Source organism: Rana temporaria, chromosome 10, assembly GCF_905171775.1.
Source record: "Rana temporaria chromosome 10, aRanTem1.1, whole genome shotgun sequence".
NCBI classification, from domain to species: Eukaryota; Metazoa; Chordata; class Amphibia; order Anura; family Ranidae; genus Rana; species Rana temporaria.
In genome coordinates this window covers 30,211,006-30,233,795 of record NC_053498.1, presented here as the reverse complement: position 1 = coordinate 30,233,795, position 22,790 = coordinate 30,211,006, and the positions used below count along the sequence as shown (strand labels likewise).

Here is a 22,790-nt window from a genome sequence, read left to right as displayed (position 1 = left end):
CTGTCTATCATAGACCCTGGTCCAATCCCCTCCGAGGCAGCAGTAATCTGAGGTGAGGCTGCAGATGGGCATTGATTAGGCTGCATTGATGGCAATGGTGAGGCTGCAGATGGACATTGATCAAGCTGCAATGATGGGCAATTGTGAGGCTGCCGATGGGCATTGATATGCAATTGTGAGACTACAGATGGGCATTGATATGCAATTGTGAGACTGCAGATGGGCATTGATCAGGCTGCATTGCTGGGAAATGGTGAGGCTGCAGATGGGCATTGATCAAGCTGCATTGATGGGCAATGGTGAGGCTGCAGATGGGCATTGATCAAGCTGCATTGATGGGCAATGGTGAGGCTGCAGATGGGCATTGATCAGGCTGTATTGCTGGGGAATTGCGAGGCTGCAGATGGGCATTGATCAGGCTGTATTGCTGGGGAATGGCGAGGCTGCAGATGGGCACTGATCAAGCTGCATTGATAAGCAATGGTGAGGCTGCAGATGGGCATTGATCAAGCTGCGTTGATAGGCAATGGTGAGGCTGCAGATGGGCATTGATCAAGCTGCATTGATGGGCATCGATTATTTTGCTTCAAAGTAATTTATTTAAAATTTTACTTTTTGCCCTGAAACTTCCCTCCTATAATGAAGGTGCGTGTTATACGCCTGTGCGTGTTATATGCCGGTAAATACAGTAGTTGCTATATATTTGGGGATTAATAGCACTTAAAGGTGTATGTGTAATGCTATCAACCCACTCTGTTTAAAAAAAAAATGATACTTCTCTTTTCCAAAGTATTCAGGCTAGTCATATACCTCCAATAGAGTATTCAGTTGTTTACATTTTTATGTATGACTTTCTTTTGGGGGCTTTCTTTTGAACTATGATATACGACACCCCACCTTTACCTGATTTTTTTTTCTATGACACCTTAGAGACCTAGTAATATTTGCCCCTTCTCCAGGCTGGGTGGCCTTTATAGATGCAAAGAGTGATTTGATAACCACAGTGACACTCTCTGCACAGTACATTGTGAATGATGGCAGCTGTTGTGACCACCCCCAGAGCCCCAGGTTGAGTGACAATAAATGTCATTGAACTCAGTAGACTGGGGACTACTTGTGGTCAAAAGAGGTACTACAGGGGACAGCTCTGAATTAAAGGTTATTACTTTTTACAGCACCTAGAGCAGTGGTTCTCAACTAGTGCCGTGACCCCTTGATAAAATTTCCCAAGTTGTGGGGACCCCTAACAGCAAAATTATTTTTCTATCGTGGGTTGTCAGGACCCAAGGTAAGGCACGTAATTTGCGCCCCTAACCCACGGACATTTAGCGCTCCCTGAGTCCCTTTCACTCGTATAATATTAAAACCCCTTATAGTACATTTTAGGATGCACCACCCTTTCTTGTTTTCCTTTCTTTCCCTTTTATCTCTCTCTATCCTAATTTCTTGTTTGTTATCCCCATCCCTTTCTAGACATCTTTCTTGTTCTTTCTCTTATTCTTTCTCTCCCTTTTTCTTTGTTCCTTCCCCTCTTTTCCTCTCCCTTCCATGTATTCTCTATTTTTATTCCTTCTCATACTCCCTGGTGGGGAGTATGGGATCAGTGGCTGTGCTGGTGGGGAGTTGGGATCAGCCAACTTAGGTGCTCTTGATCAAGGTCATCTGCTGATCTGAGAACTGTAGTGGAGACTTTTAAAGGCAACTCTAATCACAGGTAGTGTTACTCACTGTGTCTTTGACTTTGTGGTTTCTCGTAGCAGTGACACCTATGCTGAAATCAGCAGATAGGGTCTCCTCCAGCCCCTCCCACTTCACATTCCTTACCAGTCAGCTGACCTCTAGTGCCTGCCTCCAAGCTATGCCGTGAACTGAATGGGCGACTGTGAAAAGACTGAGTGGGCGGCCGCAGGCTTCAGGAACAGCCCAGGTTTTGGGGACCCCTGGCAAATCCTCATTTGACCCCCAGGTTGAGAACCACTGACTTAGAGGATATTTATGTAAAAAAAAAAGTTAGCCTGGAGTTTGACCTTTATAACAATTGTGTTTACTTCCTTTGGCTTTCCTTAAAGCGGTGGTTCCCCCTTAAAAACAACTTTTTTTTATTTCACTGCCCCCCCACATTCCATCACGATTAAGGCACATATTTTTTTTTTCCTGCTGTACATACCTTACTACAGCATATTCACCCGTGCATCCGGGTTGCGAGTCCCGCGGGAGTGGGCGTTCCTCACATGCTGTTGATTGACGTTTTGCCCAAAAACGAGCTCTCCCCCCGTCGCGTAAGCCGCGTCACGGTTGGCGAAAGGAGCCGAACGACGAGTCGGCGCTATACTGCGCATCGCCGTTCGGCTCCTTTCGCCAATCGTGACGCGGCTTACGCGACGGGGGGAGAGCTCGTTTTTGGGCAAAACGTCAATCAACAGCATGTGAGGAACGCCCACTCCCGCGGGACTCGCAACCCGGATGCACGGGTGAATATGCTGTAGTAAGGTATGTACAGCAGGAAAAAAAAAATATGTGCCTTAATCGTGATGGAATGTGGGGGGGCAGTGAAATAAAAAAAAGTTGTTTTTAAGGGGGAACCACCGCTTTAAAGACATCCTGACTGAAATGCCTTGGTTTCCTTCTTATGTGCTGGTGCTTAGAAATGAGGGGCAACAAAATGATACATTAACAAAGCAGCCTTGTCAGTTATGTTCCAAAATAGACACATTTTGTCAGAACTACCTTACAATTATCCTTCCAAATTGTCAAATCTCAGATATCGTAAAACAGAAATGTTTGTTCCAACAAAATCCTTCTCTATTGTTTATTTGGATCTCTGTGTTCATCTGAGAACAGTCATTTTATTTGATCTCTCTTGCAGCTTGACTCTTCAGGGATCGACTGCAAGGGGAATGCCACTTTAACAATGTAAATCTTGGCCACCCATCAGTCAATGAGCCAATTCCAATAATTTGCCAAAAGGCTTGGAAGTCGGGAAGATCTCATGAGAAGACTACAAAGCCACTGGCATGTTTCTCAGTTCAAAGACGCTACTACAAGACGACAAGAGCCTGAGAATGATGTGAAAGTTTCAGAAAAGGTGAGAGGCAGAGTAAGTAGGATGTGATGTATTTTTCTGTCAACAATTTCATTTATTTGGGAAACTCTCTTGTGTTCATCGCTGCCGCAGCTGTGAGCAATCCACTCTGTCGCAAGATGGTTTAAAGGGCACATGGCACTAAACTAGTTTTCTTTCTTCAAAGATAATTACATTGGGAGAGACATTTGTTAAAGGGAAACAAAATGCAGAAAAAAGATCCATTTCTTTTAGTGCTCATTTCTCGTAAACAGACTTTATGCTTGACCAGGGCAAATAAGATGTACACCCCCTTAACTTGACTGCCACCATTTATCATACTCCAGCCTTAAAGGGGTTGTAAAGGAAAACATTTTTTTTCATAATAAGCATCCTTTACCTGCAGACATTCCTTTTTTCACTTCCTCATTGTCCGTTTTTGCTCAAAGTTGCTCTATTTCTTCTATGTTCTGTTCACTTCCTGCTTGTCTGATTTTACTGACCACCGTGATGGGAGGCTTTACTGCGGTGGTCAGTAAAGTGCTCACCCCCTCCTGGGAACTACATCTGTGCGGCAGGACGCTCTCTACGTGTTAGAGACTTCAAGGAGGTGTGAATTACTGGGCGTGCCGCAGTTCATACTGGGAAATGTAGGGCCAGATCCACGTACAGTGGGCGCAACTTAATTTTTGGGATTTAAGTTACACCGCCGCAAAATTTCTACCTAAGTGCCCGATCCACAAAGCACTTACCTAGAAATTTTCAGCGGTTTTCAGCGGTGTAACTTAAATCCATCCGGCGCAAGGCGGTGAGTCCCATTTAAATTAGGCGCGCTCGCGCGCCGAACGTACTGCACATGCTCCCGACGTGATTTTCCCGACGTGCTTTGCGCGAAGTTACGTTGCGCCGAGTTTTGTGAACCGCGCCGGTTAAAAAAAGTTGCGTCGGGAAAAAAAAGAGATGCAGCGGGAAATTAAAAAAAAAAAAAAAAATTGGACAGCGTCGCTGGAAAGAAGGGTCTACTTTTACATGGTGTACTAACTTTACACTTTGTAAAAGCAGCCCTAATTTTGCATTTGCAAACTAACAACTTACAGAGACTTCACGAAGGGAAACCGCTTCGTGGATCTCCATAAGTGCTAATTTGCATACCCGACGCGGAATTTCGACGAGAAATGCCCCCAGCGGCGGCCGAGGTACTGCATCCTAAGATCCGACAGTGTAAAACTATTACACCTGCCGGATCTTAGGAATATCTATGCGTAACTGATTCTGTGAATCAGTCGCATAGATAGAAACAGGGATACGACGGCGTATCAGTAGATACGCCTGCGTATCCCTTTTGTGGATCTGGCCCGTAGTTCTTACATGAACGAGCGATGCAAACCAGGAAGTGAATGAGAGAACAGAAACTAGAATGCCGGAGGTGATAGAGATGAAGGAATTTAATAGGTATTTACTTGTTTTTTAACAGAATTATTACACTATTCTGTCTGTCTACCTTTCAGACATTGGGGCAGATCCTCAAAGATCTGCACTGGCGCAGCGTATCTGAGATACGCTACGCCGCCGTAACTTACCTGGCTTTGGTTTGAATCCAGAAAGAATTTGCGGCGTACAGTAGGTGTTTGTGATATTGTGCTTTTAGCAGGACAGCGTCGCGCTGATACTCGGCGACAGGGTGCCGAGATCTCGCCGACATCTCACACTCACTGGAATAGTGACAGCACATCCCAGCAAGCGCGTCATAGAAGCGACGGGAGATCCGACTTGGATTCCCGCCAATTCTACACGTGTGCGGCGTTTGTTATGAATCCTGAGGGGGAAGTCCCCGCCGGATTTTAAATAAAAATCCGGCATGGGTCCCCCCCTCAGGAGCATACCGGGCCCTTAGGTCTGTTATGGGTTGTAAGGAGAGCCCCCCTACGCCGAAAAAAACGGCGTAGGGGGTCCCCCTACAATCCATACCAGACCCGTATCCAAAGCACGCTACCCGGCCAGCCAGGAAGGGAGTGGGGACGAGCGAGCGCCCCCCCCCCTCCTGAGCCGTACCAGGCTGCATGCCCTCAACATGGGGGGGTTGGGTGCTCTGGGGCAGGGGGGCGCACTGCGGCCCCCCCACCTCAGAGCACCCTGTCCCCATGTTGATGAGGACAGGGCCCCTTCCCGACAACCCTGGCCGTTGGTTGTCGGGGTATGCGGGCGGGAGGCTTATCGGAATCTGGGAGCCCCCTTTAATAAGGGGGCCCCCAGATACCGGCCCCCCACCCTAAGTGAATGAGTATGGGGTACATCGTACCCCTACCCATTCACCTGCAAGAAAAGTGGTAAAAACACAAATAAACCACACAGTGTATTAAAATATTTTATTTTTCTGCTCCGGAGGCCGCCCCCTGTCTTCTTTATTAGCTCTTTTACCAGGGGGGGCTTCTTCTTTGATGTCTTCGGGTGGGTGGGGGCCGCCGTCTGGTTCTCTTCCACCGCCGGGGGGGGTGGCTTTTAAAAAAGCCCCCAACCCCCGGCGGGTTTCCTCCGGCGTCTTCGGCGGGGCTCTTCTTCTTCCGCTATCCCGACGGGTCTTCTCAACTCTCTGGGGTTCTCCTTCTGTCTTCGCCGCTCTCCGTTGTTGACTCGGCGCACCCCGGTTCTTCGTCTCGCTGTCCGGTGTCTTCTTCCGTGCTGTACGTCTTCTCCTTCCGTCCTGTGATGAGTTCTTCTTCCGTGCTGTGACGTCATGTTCTTCACTTCTCTCCTTCTCCCGATGTTGCCACGCCGGTCCTCCTCGCTGAAATGACGGATGCGCGCCTTGCATCGGACCTATATAGGCCTCACAGTCCCATCATGCTCTGTACCTACCCATGTGATACCTACCACGTGGGTAGGTATCACATGGGTAGGTACAGAGCATGATGGGACTGTGAGGCCTATATAGGTCCGATGCAAGGCGCGCATCCGTCATTTCAGCGAGGAGGACCGGCGTGGCAACATCGGGAGAAGGAGAGAAGTGAAGAACATGACGTCACAGCACGGAAGAAGAACTCATCACAGGACGGAAGGAGAAGACGTACAGCACGGAAGAAGACACCGGACAGCGAGACGAAGAACCGGGGTGCGCCGAGTCAACAACGGAGAGCGGCGAAGACAGAAGGAGAACCCCGGAGAGTTGAGAAGACCCGTCGGGATAGCGGAAGAAGAAGAGCCCCGCCGAAGACGCCGGAGGAAACCCGCCGGGGGTTGGGGGCTTTTTTAAAAGCCACCCCCCCCCGGCGGTGGAAGAGAACCAGACGGCGGCCCCCACCCACCCGAAGACGTCAAAGAAGAAGCCCCCCCTGGTAAAAGAGCTAATAAAGAAGACAGGGGGCGGCCTCCGGAGCAGAAAAATAAAATATTTTAATACACTGTGTGGTTTATTTGTGTTTTTACCACTTTTCTTGCAGGTGAATGGGTAGCGGTACGATGTACCCCATACTCATTCACTTAGGGTGGGGGGCCGGTATCTGGGGGCCCCCTTATTAAAGGGGGCTCCCAGATTCCGATAAGCCTCCCGCCCGCATACCCCGACAACCAACGGCCAGGGTTGTCGGGAAGGGGCCCTGTCCTCATCAACATGGGGACAGGGTGCTCTGAGGTGGGGGGGGCCGCAGTGCGCCCCCCTGCCCCAGAGCACCCAACCCCCCCATGTTGAGGGCATGCAGCCTGGTACGGCTCAGGAGGGGGGGGGGGCGCTCGCTCGTCCCCACTCCCTTCCTGGCTGGTCGGGTAGCGTGCTTTGGATACGGGTCTGGTATGGATTGTAGGGGGACCCCCTACGCCATTTTTTCCGGCGTAGGGGGGCTCTCCTTACAACCCATAACAGACCTAAGGGCCCGGTATGCTCCTGAGGGGGGACCCATGCCGGATTTTTATTTAAAATCCGGCGGGGACTTCCCCTTCAGGATTCATAACAAACGCCGCACACGTGTAGAATTGGCGGGAATCCAAGTCGGATCTCCCGTCGCTTCTATGACGGCTCTGTCTCCATCGCGGCAAGCCAGCTCGGCGCTGGCTCCCGCGATGGGGCTCGTAGGTGCTCAATCTCGCTGAGAAAGAGCGAGATTGACACAAAATCGGGTTCACCTACTGTAAGTTACGGCGGCTTAGTGTATTTCTCACGACGTAAGGGCGCGGAATTCAAATGCGGCGAGTAGGGGGCGTGTTTCATTTAAATGAAGCGCGTCCCCGCGCCGAACGAACTGCGCATGCCCCGTCCGTCAAAACTCCCAGGGTGCATTGCTCCAAATGATGTCCCAAGGACGTCATTGTTTTCGTTGTGAACGTAAATGGCGTCCAGCCCCATTTACGGACGACATGCGCAAACGACATAAAATTTAAAAAATTGGATGCGGGAACGACGGCCATACTTAACATTGAGTACCATATAGCAGCTTTAACTATACGCCGGAAAAAGCCGAACGGAAACGACGTAAACAAATGCGATGGCCGCGTGCACGTTCGTGGATCGTCGGAAATAGCTCATTTGCATACTCAACGCGGATTACGACGGGAACGCCACCTAGCGGAGGCCGAAAAATTGCATCTAAGATCCGAAGGCGTACGAAGACGTACGCCTGTCGGATCTAACCCAGATGCCGTCGTATCTTGTTTTGAGGATTCAAAACAAAGATACAACGCGGGAATTTTGAAATTACGCCGGCGTATCAGTAGATACGCCGGCGTAATTTCTTTGTGGATCTGCCCCATTAATTTTAGGCAGAATTTTTTTTTCCTTTTACAACTCCTTTAAACCCCACTTAACTTTACTTATAATTAACGAGACCACACTTGACTTGGAGTATAACTGGCCATAGGCAGCCTTTTTATTCACAAATATTAAATATATAAATAACATTTTAACCATAACAACTCAAATATCAGTTGCTCCCCCCGGTGGTTTTTGATGGCACTTCCCCAACATAACTCCGTTCCATTTTTCACTGCAGGCCCTTTACCGTACCAGGCCTCCAGCCGTGATAACACCAGCTCGGAGACAACCCATTACCCCCAGTGCAACCATTACCATCCTCAGCTAACCCGTATTAACTGTACACACCAGGGGGCCCATACTACCGATGAGTTTCCCACACTTTCATCTCATGGGTTAGTTACCACCATCAAAGACCACCACCGCCAGTTGCCCGCTGCCATGACATATCCTTCTGCACCACCTGAAATAAAGAGAAAATTTAATGAAAACAGGAAGGGTGGGTAGAAAACTTCTACTCTTAACTTTCCCCCTGCAGTGTTGCCAGGGTCACCCTTCCTGCCCCATAAATAAACGAAACCCCTCGTATACATAACTTTTCCTCTAATCCTCACTTTTCCTGCACGAACTTCCTTAACCCTTGCTGCTCTCCTATCACTCCTGTCATGCCGGCCCTCTGCTAGCTCCTTTTTAATCCTCCCGCTCCAGGCCTTTCTTTAAAGGGAACTTGACAGTTACAAATATTAGACCTACCACCACTGACTGGTTTTAAAGGAGCAGTCTCTGTGGCTGTCATTCTAAACATTACCTGATGACCTGGTGATTTAAAAGTAAGATGCCAATGAAGTAGGAATTTCCACCACTATGCTTAGTGTATGAGTAAAAACACCTGTTATGTTTTTCTGGGGTCTCTGTCCCATTGGGGAGATTTTGCATCATTCCTGTCCTGTAGACACTTCAGGAAGGAAGGGAAATTACTTCAACGTGTGGGTAATCTAATGTCACCAATGAATGATCTTTCCACTTTACAATGACAATGTCAAATTTGGGATTTTTTTTATCTTTTAAAGAGGAAGTAAACCCTGATGGGTTTTACTTCCTCTTTATTTCCCTGCAAAGGTAAAGCATAATGGGCAACTATGCATCACTTACCTGAAACCGGTTGTCACCGTTGTCCCCTGTTGCAGGAAGCGTTTATTCTTCACCCTCTTCCTTCCGGGGCTGTGAACTTCAGCTCTGTGACTGGCCGGAGTCGCGTGACGTCGCATGCGCATGGGAGCCGCCAGTCATGGCATGATCTTCTTTTAGAAACGGCATGATCGGCGTTTCTAAAGTGCTCCTGCACTGTTGTCTACAGCGCATGCGCCATAGACATCGGCGCTCATCTCTAATGTAAATATCTCCTAAACCGTGGAGGTTTAGGAGATATTTCCTGCACTTACAGGTAAGCCTTAATCTAGGCCAAAGTGGTTGTACAAGGTGTACAACCACTTTAAGTCCAAGTAGAGAGGGTGAATCTTCCCAGAGGGGACAGATGGCAAGTAAAACTGAGAGGGTTAATAATGCTTCCTTTCTCACTAAAAAATATGATTTGGTCTTAGGTTACATTCTGACCATGCTTTAGCTTCACTGAAACTTTGTAATATAAATAATATAACCTCTGAAAATCATTTTTTCTCAACCAGAGTTCCTCCTGAGGTTGCCACAGGTTCCTTGAGTAGTGAGCAATGGCAAGGTGACCCCCTATCTATGCTGACCACCGATGCATGAGCAGAAATGTGCAGACACAACTTGACTAATGTAAAAATTAGGGGGATGATCCAAAGCTTATAAAATGTGTTTTGGGGGTCTAAAACTGTCCTTTTAATCAGGGCTTGATTGTATTGAATACGGCTAACAAATTGGCTGCCAACATGATCTGTGCTTGAGATCACACAGGAAAAACTCCATTAAAGGCCTGGTAACTTTAAGTCCATTCATTAATTTCAATCAGGCCCTGATGAAGGGGGCATTTTTTTGGACCCCAGAAATGTGTTGGCTACTCCTTAAATTGTTCCCCTGACTTTTATTGTAATAATGTCTTATCTGGGCCTTCTAGCAGTAGTTTTGTGCTTTAACTACTTTAGCCCGGGAAGAATTTACCCTCTTCCTTACCAGAGCACTTTTTGCGATTCGACTCTGCTTCGCTTTAACTGACAATTGTGCAGTCGAGCGACGTGGCTCCCAAACAAAATTGATGTCCTTTTTTTTTTCCACAAATAGAGCTTTCTTTTGGTGTTATTTGATCACCTCTGTGTTTTGTAATTTTTTACCCTATAAATGAAAATAGAGCGACAATTTTTAAAAAATTGAAATATTTTTAACTTTTTGCTATAATAGCCCCAAAAATCTATAAAAAAACAAAATTTTCCTCAGTTTAGGCTGATATATATTCTTCTACATATTTTTGTTAAAAAAATCACAATAAGCGTGATTGGTTTGCGCAAAAGTTATAGTGTCTACAAAATAGGGGATATATTTATTGCATTATTATTATTATTTTTTTTACTAGTAATGGCGGCAATCTGCGATTTTTATTGTGACCGTGACATTGCGACGGACATATCGGACACTTTTGACACATTTTTGGGACCATTGGGATTAGTGCTATAAAAGTGCACTGATTATTGTATAAATGTGACTGGCAGGTAAGGGGTTAACACTAGGGGCGCTAAATGTGTTCCCTAGTGTGTGATTCTAACTGTAGGGGGAGGGGATGTGACAGGATGTGGATCTGTGTGTTAACACACACACACAGATCCACGGTCACAGATCCACGGTCCTGCCGTGTTTGCGGGCAATCGCAGGTGCCTAACGGACATCGCGGCCGCCGGGCACGTGCACCAGGTCCCGAGTGATGCCCTGGGTGCCCCCTAGACGGCCGGGAAGCCCAGGACGTCGTATGACGTCCACTTAGGATGGGAGATCCCATCTGTGGACGTCGTATTACTATGTGTAGAAGCTGCCTGTCTAGGAACCAGATGTCTTACGTCAAAATCAATATGTTAAAGTGGTTGTAAACCCTTACAAACCACTTTTTTGCTACAAGTAAGCCTATAATAAGGCCCCGGAAGGAAGAGGGGAGAAAAGATGGACGCAGCCTTCACAGGGGACATCGCTGAATTCGATATGTGTCACGATATGCTTTTAATTTGCTGGGTTTGCAGTGAGCAAAAGAGGAAGTAAAACCCATCAGGGTTCACTTCCTCTTTAAGATAAAAATACCAAAAATAATAACTTTGCAGGCCCAATCGTATTTTCCACTTTCTTTAAAGCGGTGGTTCACCCTCAATGACAACATTCTAGCATTAAATTAAGCATAGTAGCGCAAGCTACAGTATACCTTTATTTATTTTTTTCGCCCCGTACTCACTGTTTAATCCTATAGTGAAGATTCAGACTCCCCGCGGGGAATGGGCGTTCCTATCCAGAGGGAAGATGATTGACGGCCGGCTATGGCACGTCACGCTCCCCGAAGACAGCCGGAGTAGGTCTCGGCTCTTCACGGCGCTATACGGTGCCTGCGCACAGACTATGCGCAGGCGCCGTGAAGAGCCAAGTCCTATTTCAGCTATTTCCGGAGAAGCGTGACGCGCCAGAGCCAGCCGTCAATGATCTTCCCTCTGGATAGGAACGCCCATTCCCCGCGGGGAGTCTGAATCTTCACTATAGGATTAAACATTGAGTACAGGGCAAAAAAAATAAATAAAGGCATACTGTAGCTCGCGCTACTATGCTTAATTTAATGCTAGAAAAAAAAATTTATAGGGTGAACCCCCTCTTTAAATAGCAGTGCATTAGGACACTTCTACACTGAACACTGTTAGGGGGGCACCACAATTTGGTCTGTTATTTGGAGCAACTTTCACCTGGATACATTAAGCAGGTGCCATATGTACAGTTTTACTAACACATGTCAAAGTTTCAAAACTATGTTTAGGCGTTTGTTTTACCCTGGTCATGAAGGGATTAAATATTAAATGACAAACTTTTTTTTTAATCTCCTGTGTTTTCACTTTTCAGGCTGCAGAAAAACCAATCCTTTGAGACCCAGGACAGAGCTCCCCCTTTTTTTACCGTGTAGGGGCGGGGCGGGGCTAACAAGCTGCTGAATCTCATCATTTGAATGGCGGGAGAAAAACCGCCTCTCCCCAGCTTTTTCTAGTACAGGTTTGTTCTAAAAAAAAAAACTGTCTTGTAGAATTCAAAGTGACTCTGCTATTAAAGTAAATTTAAAAGACGGTACCAGGAAAAGAAGGCTTTTATGAATTGCTTGTTCTGCTGCCGGCATGGACCCATCTTCATTTTCTTGAATCTGTCTGGCTAAAGAATGTTCTAAATTGGACACCATTCCGGTTGTGGCCCCATCTATCTGTGCTTATCGTTTCTGTTGTGTCCTATACTAGTGTTTCTCAATTTTTTTCCAGTAAAGGCACCCTTTAAAATTATAGACAATCTTGAGGCACACCATTCTAAAATACAATAACTATTCTGATAGTTTTACATAATGCAGCAACATCCACAAGTCCACACCCAATCTTAGAGGTGGTTTATTCTTCCAAAGCAAATACACTTCTGTAAACTGGTAATGGTTAGTATTCCAATGTTTCTCTTCTCTCTCAGTTTTTCTCCATCACTTAGCTAATGAGACCCCAAAGCGGATGGAGAGTGGCAAGGGAAGGTCAAACAACGATGATATGCTGGGGCCACCGACATCCTCCTTACCAACTGATAATGCCATTGTTTATTAGGAGGTTGACAGCTAGAAGGTTGTAATGGTGTACAATGAAAACATGTGGATTTGTGTAATTAAAAGGCAGGCTTGATCCACCCACCGGCTTGTATACAATTTTGGGGCTATGTATAGGCATTTTGCCAAGGCACCCCTCAAGAAACCTCAAAGCATCCCAGGTTGCCTGGGTACCTTGGTTGAAAAAGGTTGTCTTCTAGTAATATAGGGACTGGTGGATGGAACCATAGAGTAGGGGAACCCTTATGTCATAAAGTAACATAGGGGCTGGTGGATGGAACCATAGACTGAGTAGGGGAACCCTTATGTCATGAAGTAACATAGGGGCTGGTGGATGGAACCATAGACTGAGTAGGGGAACCCTTATGTCATGAAGTGTCATAGGGGCTGGTGGATGCAATTACAGAGTGAATAGGGATACTACAGGCATCTGAAACAACCAGGAATGTGTTGGATGTCAAACATTTTCAGCCAGTGATCTTTCTTCAATCCAGTAAAGGTTGTTGGTGGGGGCGCCGAGACAATAAATAAGTATTAAAAGCCTACCATTTCCATGCACCTTTTTATATGTTTTAACATTCCCTAAGTGGTGACTATGAAGATTCAGTTTATCAAAGCTGTATTTTTTTTTAAGGGTGGATGCTTGTAAGATTAATTACAGGCTGGTTACTGCTATGTTTTGTATTATACAATAGCGAGTGTTAAGGATGAGAGTGCATCCTTTCTGTATGCTTATGCATATGTAAAATAAACCCAGCAGAGAGATTGAGATCCCCTGGCCATGGCTCTTGTTGGTGGCTACATCCTCGAGCTCTGGTATGAATAAAACCTTTTCTATAGTTTCATATAGAAGCTCTGCTTCTTTCTATGGGGCATAATTATAGAAAAAAAATGATTTAAGGCACATTTCTGTGCTCAGTTTGAACTGGGTTTACCAGCCGTTCATTAGTATTTGCCTCTAGATCACAATGAAGCCATGAGAGGGAGCAAGAGCAAATATTGACATACACACATGACATTTTAGGTTACAGTCTGGTGAAGTGAATGCGTGCAGTGACAGCTGAGCTTGATCAAGTGTGGTAAAGCAGTGCTTCTCAAATTTACTAAGACCAGGGCATGATTGATTTTTTTTAAAAACCTTCCATAGCCCAAAAGGTTAGTGTTTGTTAACCCCCAAAAAATCAAAAATAAATATCCTGTTCCTTAAAAGCATTATATACAGCACAGTGCTTTTGCTGTGTAATTTTGCCCTCCATATAAAATGAAATACCTGGCTGATCCTGCCAGTTTCTGAACTCCCCCATGTACACTGACCACGATATATCAGGGCTACTGAGCCCTGACACCGTTGTCGGCTTACCTGCCTCCGTTAGCTGCAGCCCTGCTCTGTGTCCCCTGTATCCCCTCCTCCATCCTCTCCCCCCTCCTCTCTGTGTCTGTGCTGCCCCCTCCCGTCCTGCTACTCCAATTAAGTTTAACGTTACATTATCCTTTTTTTTCTTTTTTTCTAATGTCCCCCTGTGACTGTGATTTATTAAAAATGCAGCTATATATTTTGCAGATCACCGATCACGTAACATGCTGCCTCTCTCTTCTCTCACATGACGGCTTCAGCTGGCGGGGCCACCTCTCTCCCCCCTCCTGAATGACATCATTAGGGGGGGGGTCCTCGGCCCCACCCTCTACATCTGTCGGGCAGAGGGAAGATAGAGGTGGCATGTCACATGATTGACGATCTGCGATCAGTAAACAAGGTATATAGCTGCATTTTTAATAAAGCATGTTTTTAGGGGGACATTAGATGAAGCAATAAAGAGGATAATGTAAAGTTAACCCTGTGGGTTACCAAACAGGAGTAAGAGCCGGTTCACACAGCCGCGGCACGACTTTGGGGGCGACTCTGCAAGTCGTCCTGAAGACGACTTCAGAGGCGACCTGCAAAACGACTTCTGTATAGAAGTCAATGCAGGTCACCCTGAGCCGCCCCCGAAGTCGTACAGGAACCTTTTTCTAAGTCGGGGCGACTTGTGTCGCTTTTATTAGTCGGTTCAATTGCATTGAATGGGACACGACTTGTCGGGCAGCTGAGCCGCCTGATGAGTCGCCCCAGTGTAAACCTGCTCTTAAGAGGACTCTGCAGAAGATTTGGTACCCCTGTAGGGGGTGAGGTTTCTGGAGGGGGCTGGGTATACTGTAGGGGAAGAAATTTTAGCAGGGACCTGGGAGAAACTGTGGGGAAGGGGTCTCTCGAAGAGGCTGTCAGGGTATCTTTAGGAGTCTGGGTACTGTGCAAGGGCACCAGGAAAGACTGTAGGGTGTCGTGGCTGTTGGACACTGTCAAACATTGGGGGCAGCATGGGTCACTGTAGGATGTTGAGGAGCTTTATGGGGGGCTGGGGGCTCTGCAGTAGCCTGGGGGAACTGCAAGGGGATGGGTGGACATGTGTGATGTTTGAGTTTTTGGGGCACTGAGGGGGTTGTGGGGCACTGTGATCTATTATGGATGGTTTGGGGCCACTGTGAGGCCAGAAACTCGATCGGAGCTGTATTCTGCCGAGAAACCCGGCCGTGTGTACACTTTTGGCCGAGGAAACCGACGAGGATCTCGTCGGGCCAAATAGAGAACATTTTCTCTATTTCCTCGTTAGTCAACGGGGAAACTTGGCTCGCCGAGATCCTCGGCGGCTTCACAAGGAACTCGACGAGCAAAACGATGTGTTATGCTCATCGAGTTTCTCGGCCGTGTGTATGGGACCTGAGCGTTTAGGTGGAGCTGCAGCTGACCGGAGGGCTCACAGAGAGAGAGATCACAGCACGGCAGCAGGCCACAGCCCAGTGGTTAAGAACCACTGCTCTCTAGGTTTCACTTGTTGCACCATTTGCTCACTCTATGATTGTATACATTTTAAAGCACTTTTGCCAGCAATTGTAAAGTTCACTGAATTGTAAACACAGGTGACATTCCTTAAAGAATGGGAAATGAAGATGTACAGATCATAACTCTAAATGTGACTGTTTTGAGAAAAAGCTTTTAAAGTAGTTGTGGAAAAGTGGCACGTTTTAGAAAATGAATAATACACTACTTATAAATATGCATTCAATTTTACTTAGAAACGTTGTCTTAATTTCTGAAGCAGGTAAGGCTGCTGTTTTGTATGTTATCTGGTCTCCTTTCCAGGGATCCAAATAAATGTGTTGTCAGTGCTTGGCTTAATGTAATATTATTGGCATTAATGGAAGGTCTGTTGCCTGCTCCCAACACTGACAGCTATGACATTACAAAGAGGAGGCCACTTGTGTTTTGAGGTTTTATTTTTATCTAGTCATGGTTCTAAGTATGTTTTGGCCCAAAAGTGAAGTCTAATTTCACTGTTTTGTTTCTAGTGCTAAGAGATGGTATTGCGAGATGTCTGGGGATTATGAAGAGGATTTTTGTCGCCTCACAGCGATGCTGATGAGGGAGCTGTGCTATAGGATTGAGCAGGATGAAAAATGTCTGGAGTTCTATGAACTACAGAGGACTCAAGGGATACACTACTCAAACGCTGGTAAAGTTGGCTCATTATTATTCTTTGTGTGTGTGTGCCCATGCTTTACACAAATGCACCCTGCAGTCAGACCAAGACCACATCATTGTATCAGAGAATTTTTGCCACTTGAACATTTGTCATATGTTTATTTTTATAGGGACACAATAGTCCTTTTAAGTTTTTATTTTTTAGATTTAAATGTGAATGTGAGCATTTTGTTTAATCAAACCAATGTGAGCTAATGTTTTAAAAAACCTTGCTTCTACACTATGTAGAGTCAATAATTATATATGAACCTTATGGGCAGTCATACTTTTTCATTACATAGACTTTTCCTGCACTTCTGTTCGAGTAGGGTAGCTGTTGCTTGGTTTAGAACATCATCTCTTCTTCTCTATGCATTCCAAAATTAACTGGCCTTACCGTTCGCCACATTAGATGTAGAAGTCTCTGATAGAACTAACTTCAGACTTTCCACTCTTCCCCAGCTCACCCATTGTCTGCAAAAGTGTTGAAATGACTAGAGAACCACACTAGTTTGTACATTAAAAGATTTTTATTGCAACTGCCAACACATATTGGGGGCCCAACATTCCCCCTTTGTCAGGGCTTAAATTTCGAGGCTTGATCATCTTCAGGTTCTCGGTCTGGTTTGGCACCACTGAATGGTCTGTCCTTGCCCAGTGATGCATTCATACTATGCTTAGTGCTGCCTTCCTACCCTAGTCCCTGTTCTCTTTTGGGGCCTTAATGGTAGTATGAGCTGGCTAGTCTCTTCACAGAACAAGTGTGAAAGTGGGGGGAAAAACTGGGCTAAACCCAAAACAAATAAGTGAAACAAGCAGCTAACACTCAAACAAACAAAGTCAAACATAAATGGTGAAAAAAATAGTGTAGCGCTAATAATGTTAGTGCAATTTTCTTGATGTTCATTCACCAAGTATTTATATTGTGCTTTTGAGTATACCTATCATTAGATAGGTATACTCAAAAGCACAATATAAATACTTGGTGAATGAACATCAAGAAAATTGGAAATGCGAATATACATACTGTAACACAATAAGAACAATAACTGACAGAAGTCCAATTGTGAATGTAAACTTCAAAATGTGATATGGAGTGAAGTCCACATAGGCAGAAAGAAGGCAAAAAAACGTCTTCCTATTAGGGTGACACCAAATAATAAGAGGGAGAAGGAGTTGCCTGTAGTCACTCTTAAAACTCTTCAGGGATAAGTAGATGGGGTACTCTTACCAGCGGAGGTGGACATACATGTCTTACAACAGTGAGTCAATATAGCTTGAAATCCTAGATGGTCTGGATCCAATGCTGCATGTGAAGGATGGTCCGGTGCAGGGCTCAAGTCCTGCTGGAACGCATGGGAACGGAGTTCCTGCACTTTTTTCACAGCAGGAACGCAGTTCCCTTTGCAGGACTAGAGCAGCCGAGCCGCCCCAGCCAATCCTTCACTAAGCGGCGATGCCCAGCTCGAGTCACTGTCAGGGGCAGGCGAACCTTAGTAATCCTTTATGTTACTGGCCGCTTCCTGTATATGGATTCATCGGGTAGTGTGCGGGTATTCCGTCACTTCCTTGATGCCGCAATGTCTCCTGGGAGCTTTTGTCATGGTTCCCAGGAGACATTGCGGAGGTCTGCCGCAAGTTATCGCGGGATTTAGAAAAAACATGTGGTTTAGTAATTATGCATAAGAGCGTATCATTTTTTTTTTTTTTTGGTGGGGGAGTGGATCTTGGGTGGGAGTTCCCACACTTTTTTCTCCAGGACTTGACCCCTGGTCCGGTGAATCGAGATGTATGGTGCCCAGTTCATAACTGACGAACACCGCAGGCGCAGCAAGGTCAGCATGGATATACACCATGGTAACTCCTCATGGGCTCAAATGGAAAAATGCTCCAAATGGTGCAGGTCAACCAAGTACAGTAGGTTTTATTGGAAAATTAAATGAATATGATATCCCCCAGTTGAAGACCCTTTGTGTTGAAACGCGTCAGTTCAGCATTTACTGCACCCCACATTGCTTTTTATACCTTTATATATTTGTGATCACTCTTATTTGTCATTTGATGTATGACATATTCCAATAAAACCTACCGTACTTGGTTGACTTGCACCATTTGGAGCATTTTTCAATATCTTTTCCGTTGGAGCCCGTAAGACATGTGTCCACCTCAGCTGGTAAGAGTACCCCATCAATTTATCCCTGAAGAGTTTTAAGAGTGAATATTGTGCTTTTGAGTATTCCTATCATTACACTAACGTTATTAGCGCTACACTATTTTTTTCACCAGTCTCTTCACAGGCAAAGTTTGGGGGCTTTTCTGGTTGCTATTTAACCTTCCTCAGTTGGGGTCATGGTTTGATTCCCAGTGGGACACAATACCCAGTGGGACACAATACCCAGAAAACGCATGTGAATCGGTATGATTTGGAGTAAGAAAAACCTGTGTAGGCTCAAAACTGACTTTTTAGAGGGTCCTTATAACCTTACATTTTGGGATTTTTAGTACCAAGTCAATACGTTTTTTTTCCCCCAATATACTTCTGAGAACACAAGAGGCAAAGTGAAGAAAATGTTCTGATTTTGTGATTGCGCTCAGACCTTTCATTTGTGGTAATTTACTGAGAAAACACAGTTATTTCATTTTTGAAACCATTTGATTGCTGAATCTCTATTCTATAGTTTCACACTGCAGTAGCTCACTGCCCACACACAACTCACAACACATGCAGTAATATGTCAAGAGATGCCATATTGACCTATGTCTAATTTTTTATTCTTGCAGCGTCTCAGACCTATAAATTACCCGTCAGCTCATTTAATATTGAGGTTAATTTTAGGAATTATTTTAATATTTTTTTTTTCTTGTGCTGTGCAGTTGAGCAGATTGAAGGTTTTCACAAAGTATGATGCCCTTGGCATTTAGGGAGGTTAATCGCACCTTAAGCTTCATAAATACGTAGCCAGTATGAAAATGTCAAGACAAGTTCAAAATAGAAAATTGTATACAATTAGGAGTTAAGCAGCAAATAATTCTGACTGCTTCTAGTTGACCTTAGAATCTGTACAATATCTTAATAGATGCAAGCTAGTCAAGTATGAAAATGCTGTATTAAAAATGACTTGTGGACAGCTTACCTGCTATGTGGCTTATAGATTTTATTCTGGTGTTCCACGTGTGGACCTTGTTGCATCACTGGCTAAATCCACCGCGTACACACAATCATTTTTCGGGCTGTAAAAAATAAAAGTATTTTTTTAATGTTATTAAAAACGATCGTGTGTGGGCTTCAGAGCATTTTTCGGGTTCTGAAAAAAGATAACATGCTCTATTTTTTCACGCTGTTTTTAACGTTGTCGTTTTTCTGGTTGTAAAAAATGGTCGTGTGTGGGCTTTAACGACGTGAAAAATCCGCGCAAGCTCAGAAGCAAGTTATGAGACGGGAGCGCTCGTTCTGGTAAAACTACCGTTCGTAATGGAGTAAGCACATTCATCACGCTGTAACAGACAGAAAAGCGCAAATCATCTTTTACTGACACAAAATCAGCTAAAGCAGCCCAAAGGGTGGCGTCATCCGAATGGAACTTCCCTTTTATAGTGCCGTCGTACGTGTTGTACGTCACCACGCTTTGCTAGAGCATTTTTTTTCACGATCGTGTGTAGGCAATGCTGTTTTAATGATTGGGTTGAAAACGTCGTTTTTCCTAGACCCTTAAAAACGTTGTTTTTTACAACCCGAAAAATGATCGTGTGTACGCGGCATTAGAGTTGCCAGTGCTTCGTCACATATGGCTATCCATCACATTTGGCTACCCTCTAGAGTGTGCATGAGCGACACCACCATATGCGTTGCAACACTTTTACAAATGTGATGGGTAGCCGAATGTGACGAAGAATATAGCTAGTGATTTTAGCTGAAAGGAATTTGTGAACGTTTTAGTAATTGCTTTTCGATGAGAATTTAGCATTTGTAAAAGTGTTGGAACACATATGGTGGCGTAACACATGCGCACTACAGCTGGTAGCCAAATCTGATAGGTAGCCATATGTATCCTCATTCTCTAAATTGACATGAAAGGAATGCTGATTTGTGTGCTGGTTCAAGTATTCTTTTTTTTTTTTTTTTTTACACACTGCTGCCCTGCCAGCCTACATTAATAACCCACTGAACAAGAAGCAGCAGTTTTACTCAGAAGTAGGGTACTCAGAAGCCTTGGGAGAAGGCTACTGAATCGCAATGGATAGAATTCTATACAATGAAAAATAAGAGGGGGGGGGTGTTGAACTTCCGCTCACTGAAGGTGGGAGCAGGTACCTGTGAAAATTAGGTACCTGCTCCCCCCCCACCCAAGAACAATACAGTCCAATTAAGGGAGAGAATAGGGGGGGTGGAGGAAAAGCAGAACTTCCCCTTTTGGTGGAGTTCCACTTTAATTTTGAATTGTCTGCCGATACACCAGATCAGACTACAAAAGTTCATGCAGCATTTTTTGTGATGCAACACACCCAAATTGTATGGTAGTTGCTACAATGCATTGTGGTGCTCTGCAGGAGCAGAGCTGCATTGCCTTAGTCATGGATGGTACCTCAACTCTCTTCTAAAGGTGCCTTGGCGTTAAAGTGTAAATGGGCCTTAAAGGTAAATTGGGTAGACTTTCTGGCCCAGATTCTCAAAGACTTACGACGGCGTATCTCCAGATACGTCGTCGTAAGTCCGAATGGCCGCTGTCGTATCTATGCGCCTGATTCATAGAATCAGTTACGCATAAATTCTGCCAAGATACGAGCGGCGTAAGTCTCCTACGCCATCGTATCTTGGGTGCATATTTACGCTGGCCGCTAGGTGGCGCTTCCGTTGATTTCCGCGTTGAATATGTAAATGAGCAAGATACGCCGATTCACGAACATACGTACACCCGTCGCAATTAGTTACGCCGTTTACGTAAGACATATGCCGGCGTAAAGATAAAGCTGGTCTCTAGGTGGCGCAGCCCATGCAAGGTATGGACATCGGAACAAGCGTATCTTTTTACGTCATTTACGTAAGTAGTACGTGAATGGGGCTGTGCGTAGGTTACGTTCACGTCACAGGCATTGAGCCGGCGTATCTTAGGGAGTATATGCGACGTGATACTGAGCATGCGCGCGTATGCGCCGTTCGTTCGGCCATGCATCTACATGGGGTCACGCTTAATTTAAATACAACTCGCCCACGACCTGCCTACTTTGAATTACGCGCGATTACACCGGCCGATTTACGCTACGCCGCCGCAACTTAGGAAGCAAGTGCTTTGTGAATACAGCACTTGCCTCTCTAAGTTGCAGCGGCGTAGCGTAAATAAGATACGCTACGCCCGCACAACGTTATGCCGCCCTACGTGAATCTAGGCTTCTGACTTTAGAGTAGTGGCTATGTTTCCTGTATTAGTAGTTCTCTGACTGGCTACTTGTTGTCTGAGGTTGCTTTCTAAAGAAGACTGTATATTAATAAAATGATAATTGAAAGTAGTCTTTTGGGTTTGTCTGTTGAGCAGTTAATTTGAATAACATTGTTTATATTTTGATGTTCAGTACGTGACACTGTAATTTTTCTATACCCATTTCTACCCAATTAAAGTGTTTGCTGTGGCTTAGTGCGCTCTCTATTTGATTCACCCCTCTCTTGGAAGATCACTTATCAACTACTACAGTTGTGCTCATAAGTTTTCGTTATACATCGCTACTTTAAAGAGGAATACCATTGTTATGCCATAACCCCGGTATCCTCTTCAAGAGCAGGTGGTCTGCTTCAAGATAAAAGTGGTTTCTGCAGTGGATTTGCTACGAGATCACTTTTATTGGCAACGGGAGAGGGCCTCCCGCCACTCTCCGGTGCCCTCTGCAGCCGTCTGCAGCAGCGGAGGCTCCAGTAAGAGGACAATCTCAGTTGAGGACAATTGAAGATACAGTATGTGCATTTTTTATGCAGTTTTCTGTGTTCCAGATACATTCCATACAGGAAAAATCCAACATGTTCTACTTTTGTTGACCACACCTGAAAACACACTTTGCACTGATGTGAACTAGGGCCATTGGAATCCATGTTAAACACTGTCCATGCATTTTTGATGCAGTATATAAATGCACTTGACTGCATCTGGTGTGAACCGACCCTTAATTCAACATAAGGCTGATTTTGTAATTAACATAAGGTTGATTACTTTCACCCCCACATCATGTGACAATGTCTAGGCCTTGTGGTTGGCTGCTTGGGCCTGAACACTAAATCATTGGAGGTCACCTGCTCCCCATACCTGGAAGCTATAAGTGTTTTACAGTGGCTTTGCAAACATCAGCAGGCTGTATGGAAAAGGTGATTATGAGTGGGTTAGAGGGTGTTCATTAAATTGTCACTTTACCCTAAATACAATGTGAACGGGTCTTTTTAAACATGAGGACCTTGTGGCATCACACACACATTAACACACATTGATGGGATCCAGTTTTTTTTTTGCCCAGAGTTCTTCTTTAGTTATTAGTCTCCTCTTCAAATGTGTCTCAAATTCAACAGAATAACAGGCTGCCTTTGTTTTAGTCTTTGGGAATTCCAATCCCATTGCTGTCACCGCTTTCTCTGCCGCTCGAGATGTTCTGACTACCTCTGTTT

General features: G+C 45.2%; 1 protein-coding gene across 5 annotated transcripts in view; it reads left to right on the top strand.

Annotated features, from left to right (window-relative positions):
* SYT3 (synaptotagmin 3) overlaps nucleotides 1-22,790 on the top strand; it is a 344,959-nt gene that overhangs the window by 128,725 nt on the left and 193,444 nt on the right. For 4 of the 5 annotated variants that reach the window (XM_040327478.1, XM_040327474.1, XM_040327476.1 and 1 more), the window contains exons 2-4: nucleotides 2,867-3,085; nucleotides 11,865-12,011; nucleotides 15,976-16,139. In XM_040327478.1, coding sequence (XP_040183412.1) covers nucleotides 15,998-16,139 — 142 coding nt within the window. In that variant the 5' untranslated portion in view covers nucleotides 2,867-3,085; nucleotides 11,865-12,011; nucleotides 15,976-15,997. Of the gene's footprint in view, nucleotides 1-2,866; nucleotides 3,098-11,864; nucleotides 12,012-15,975; nucleotides 16,140-22,790 lie in introns of all 5 variants that reach the window. The other variant, XM_040327477.1, reaches the window with a different exon arrangement.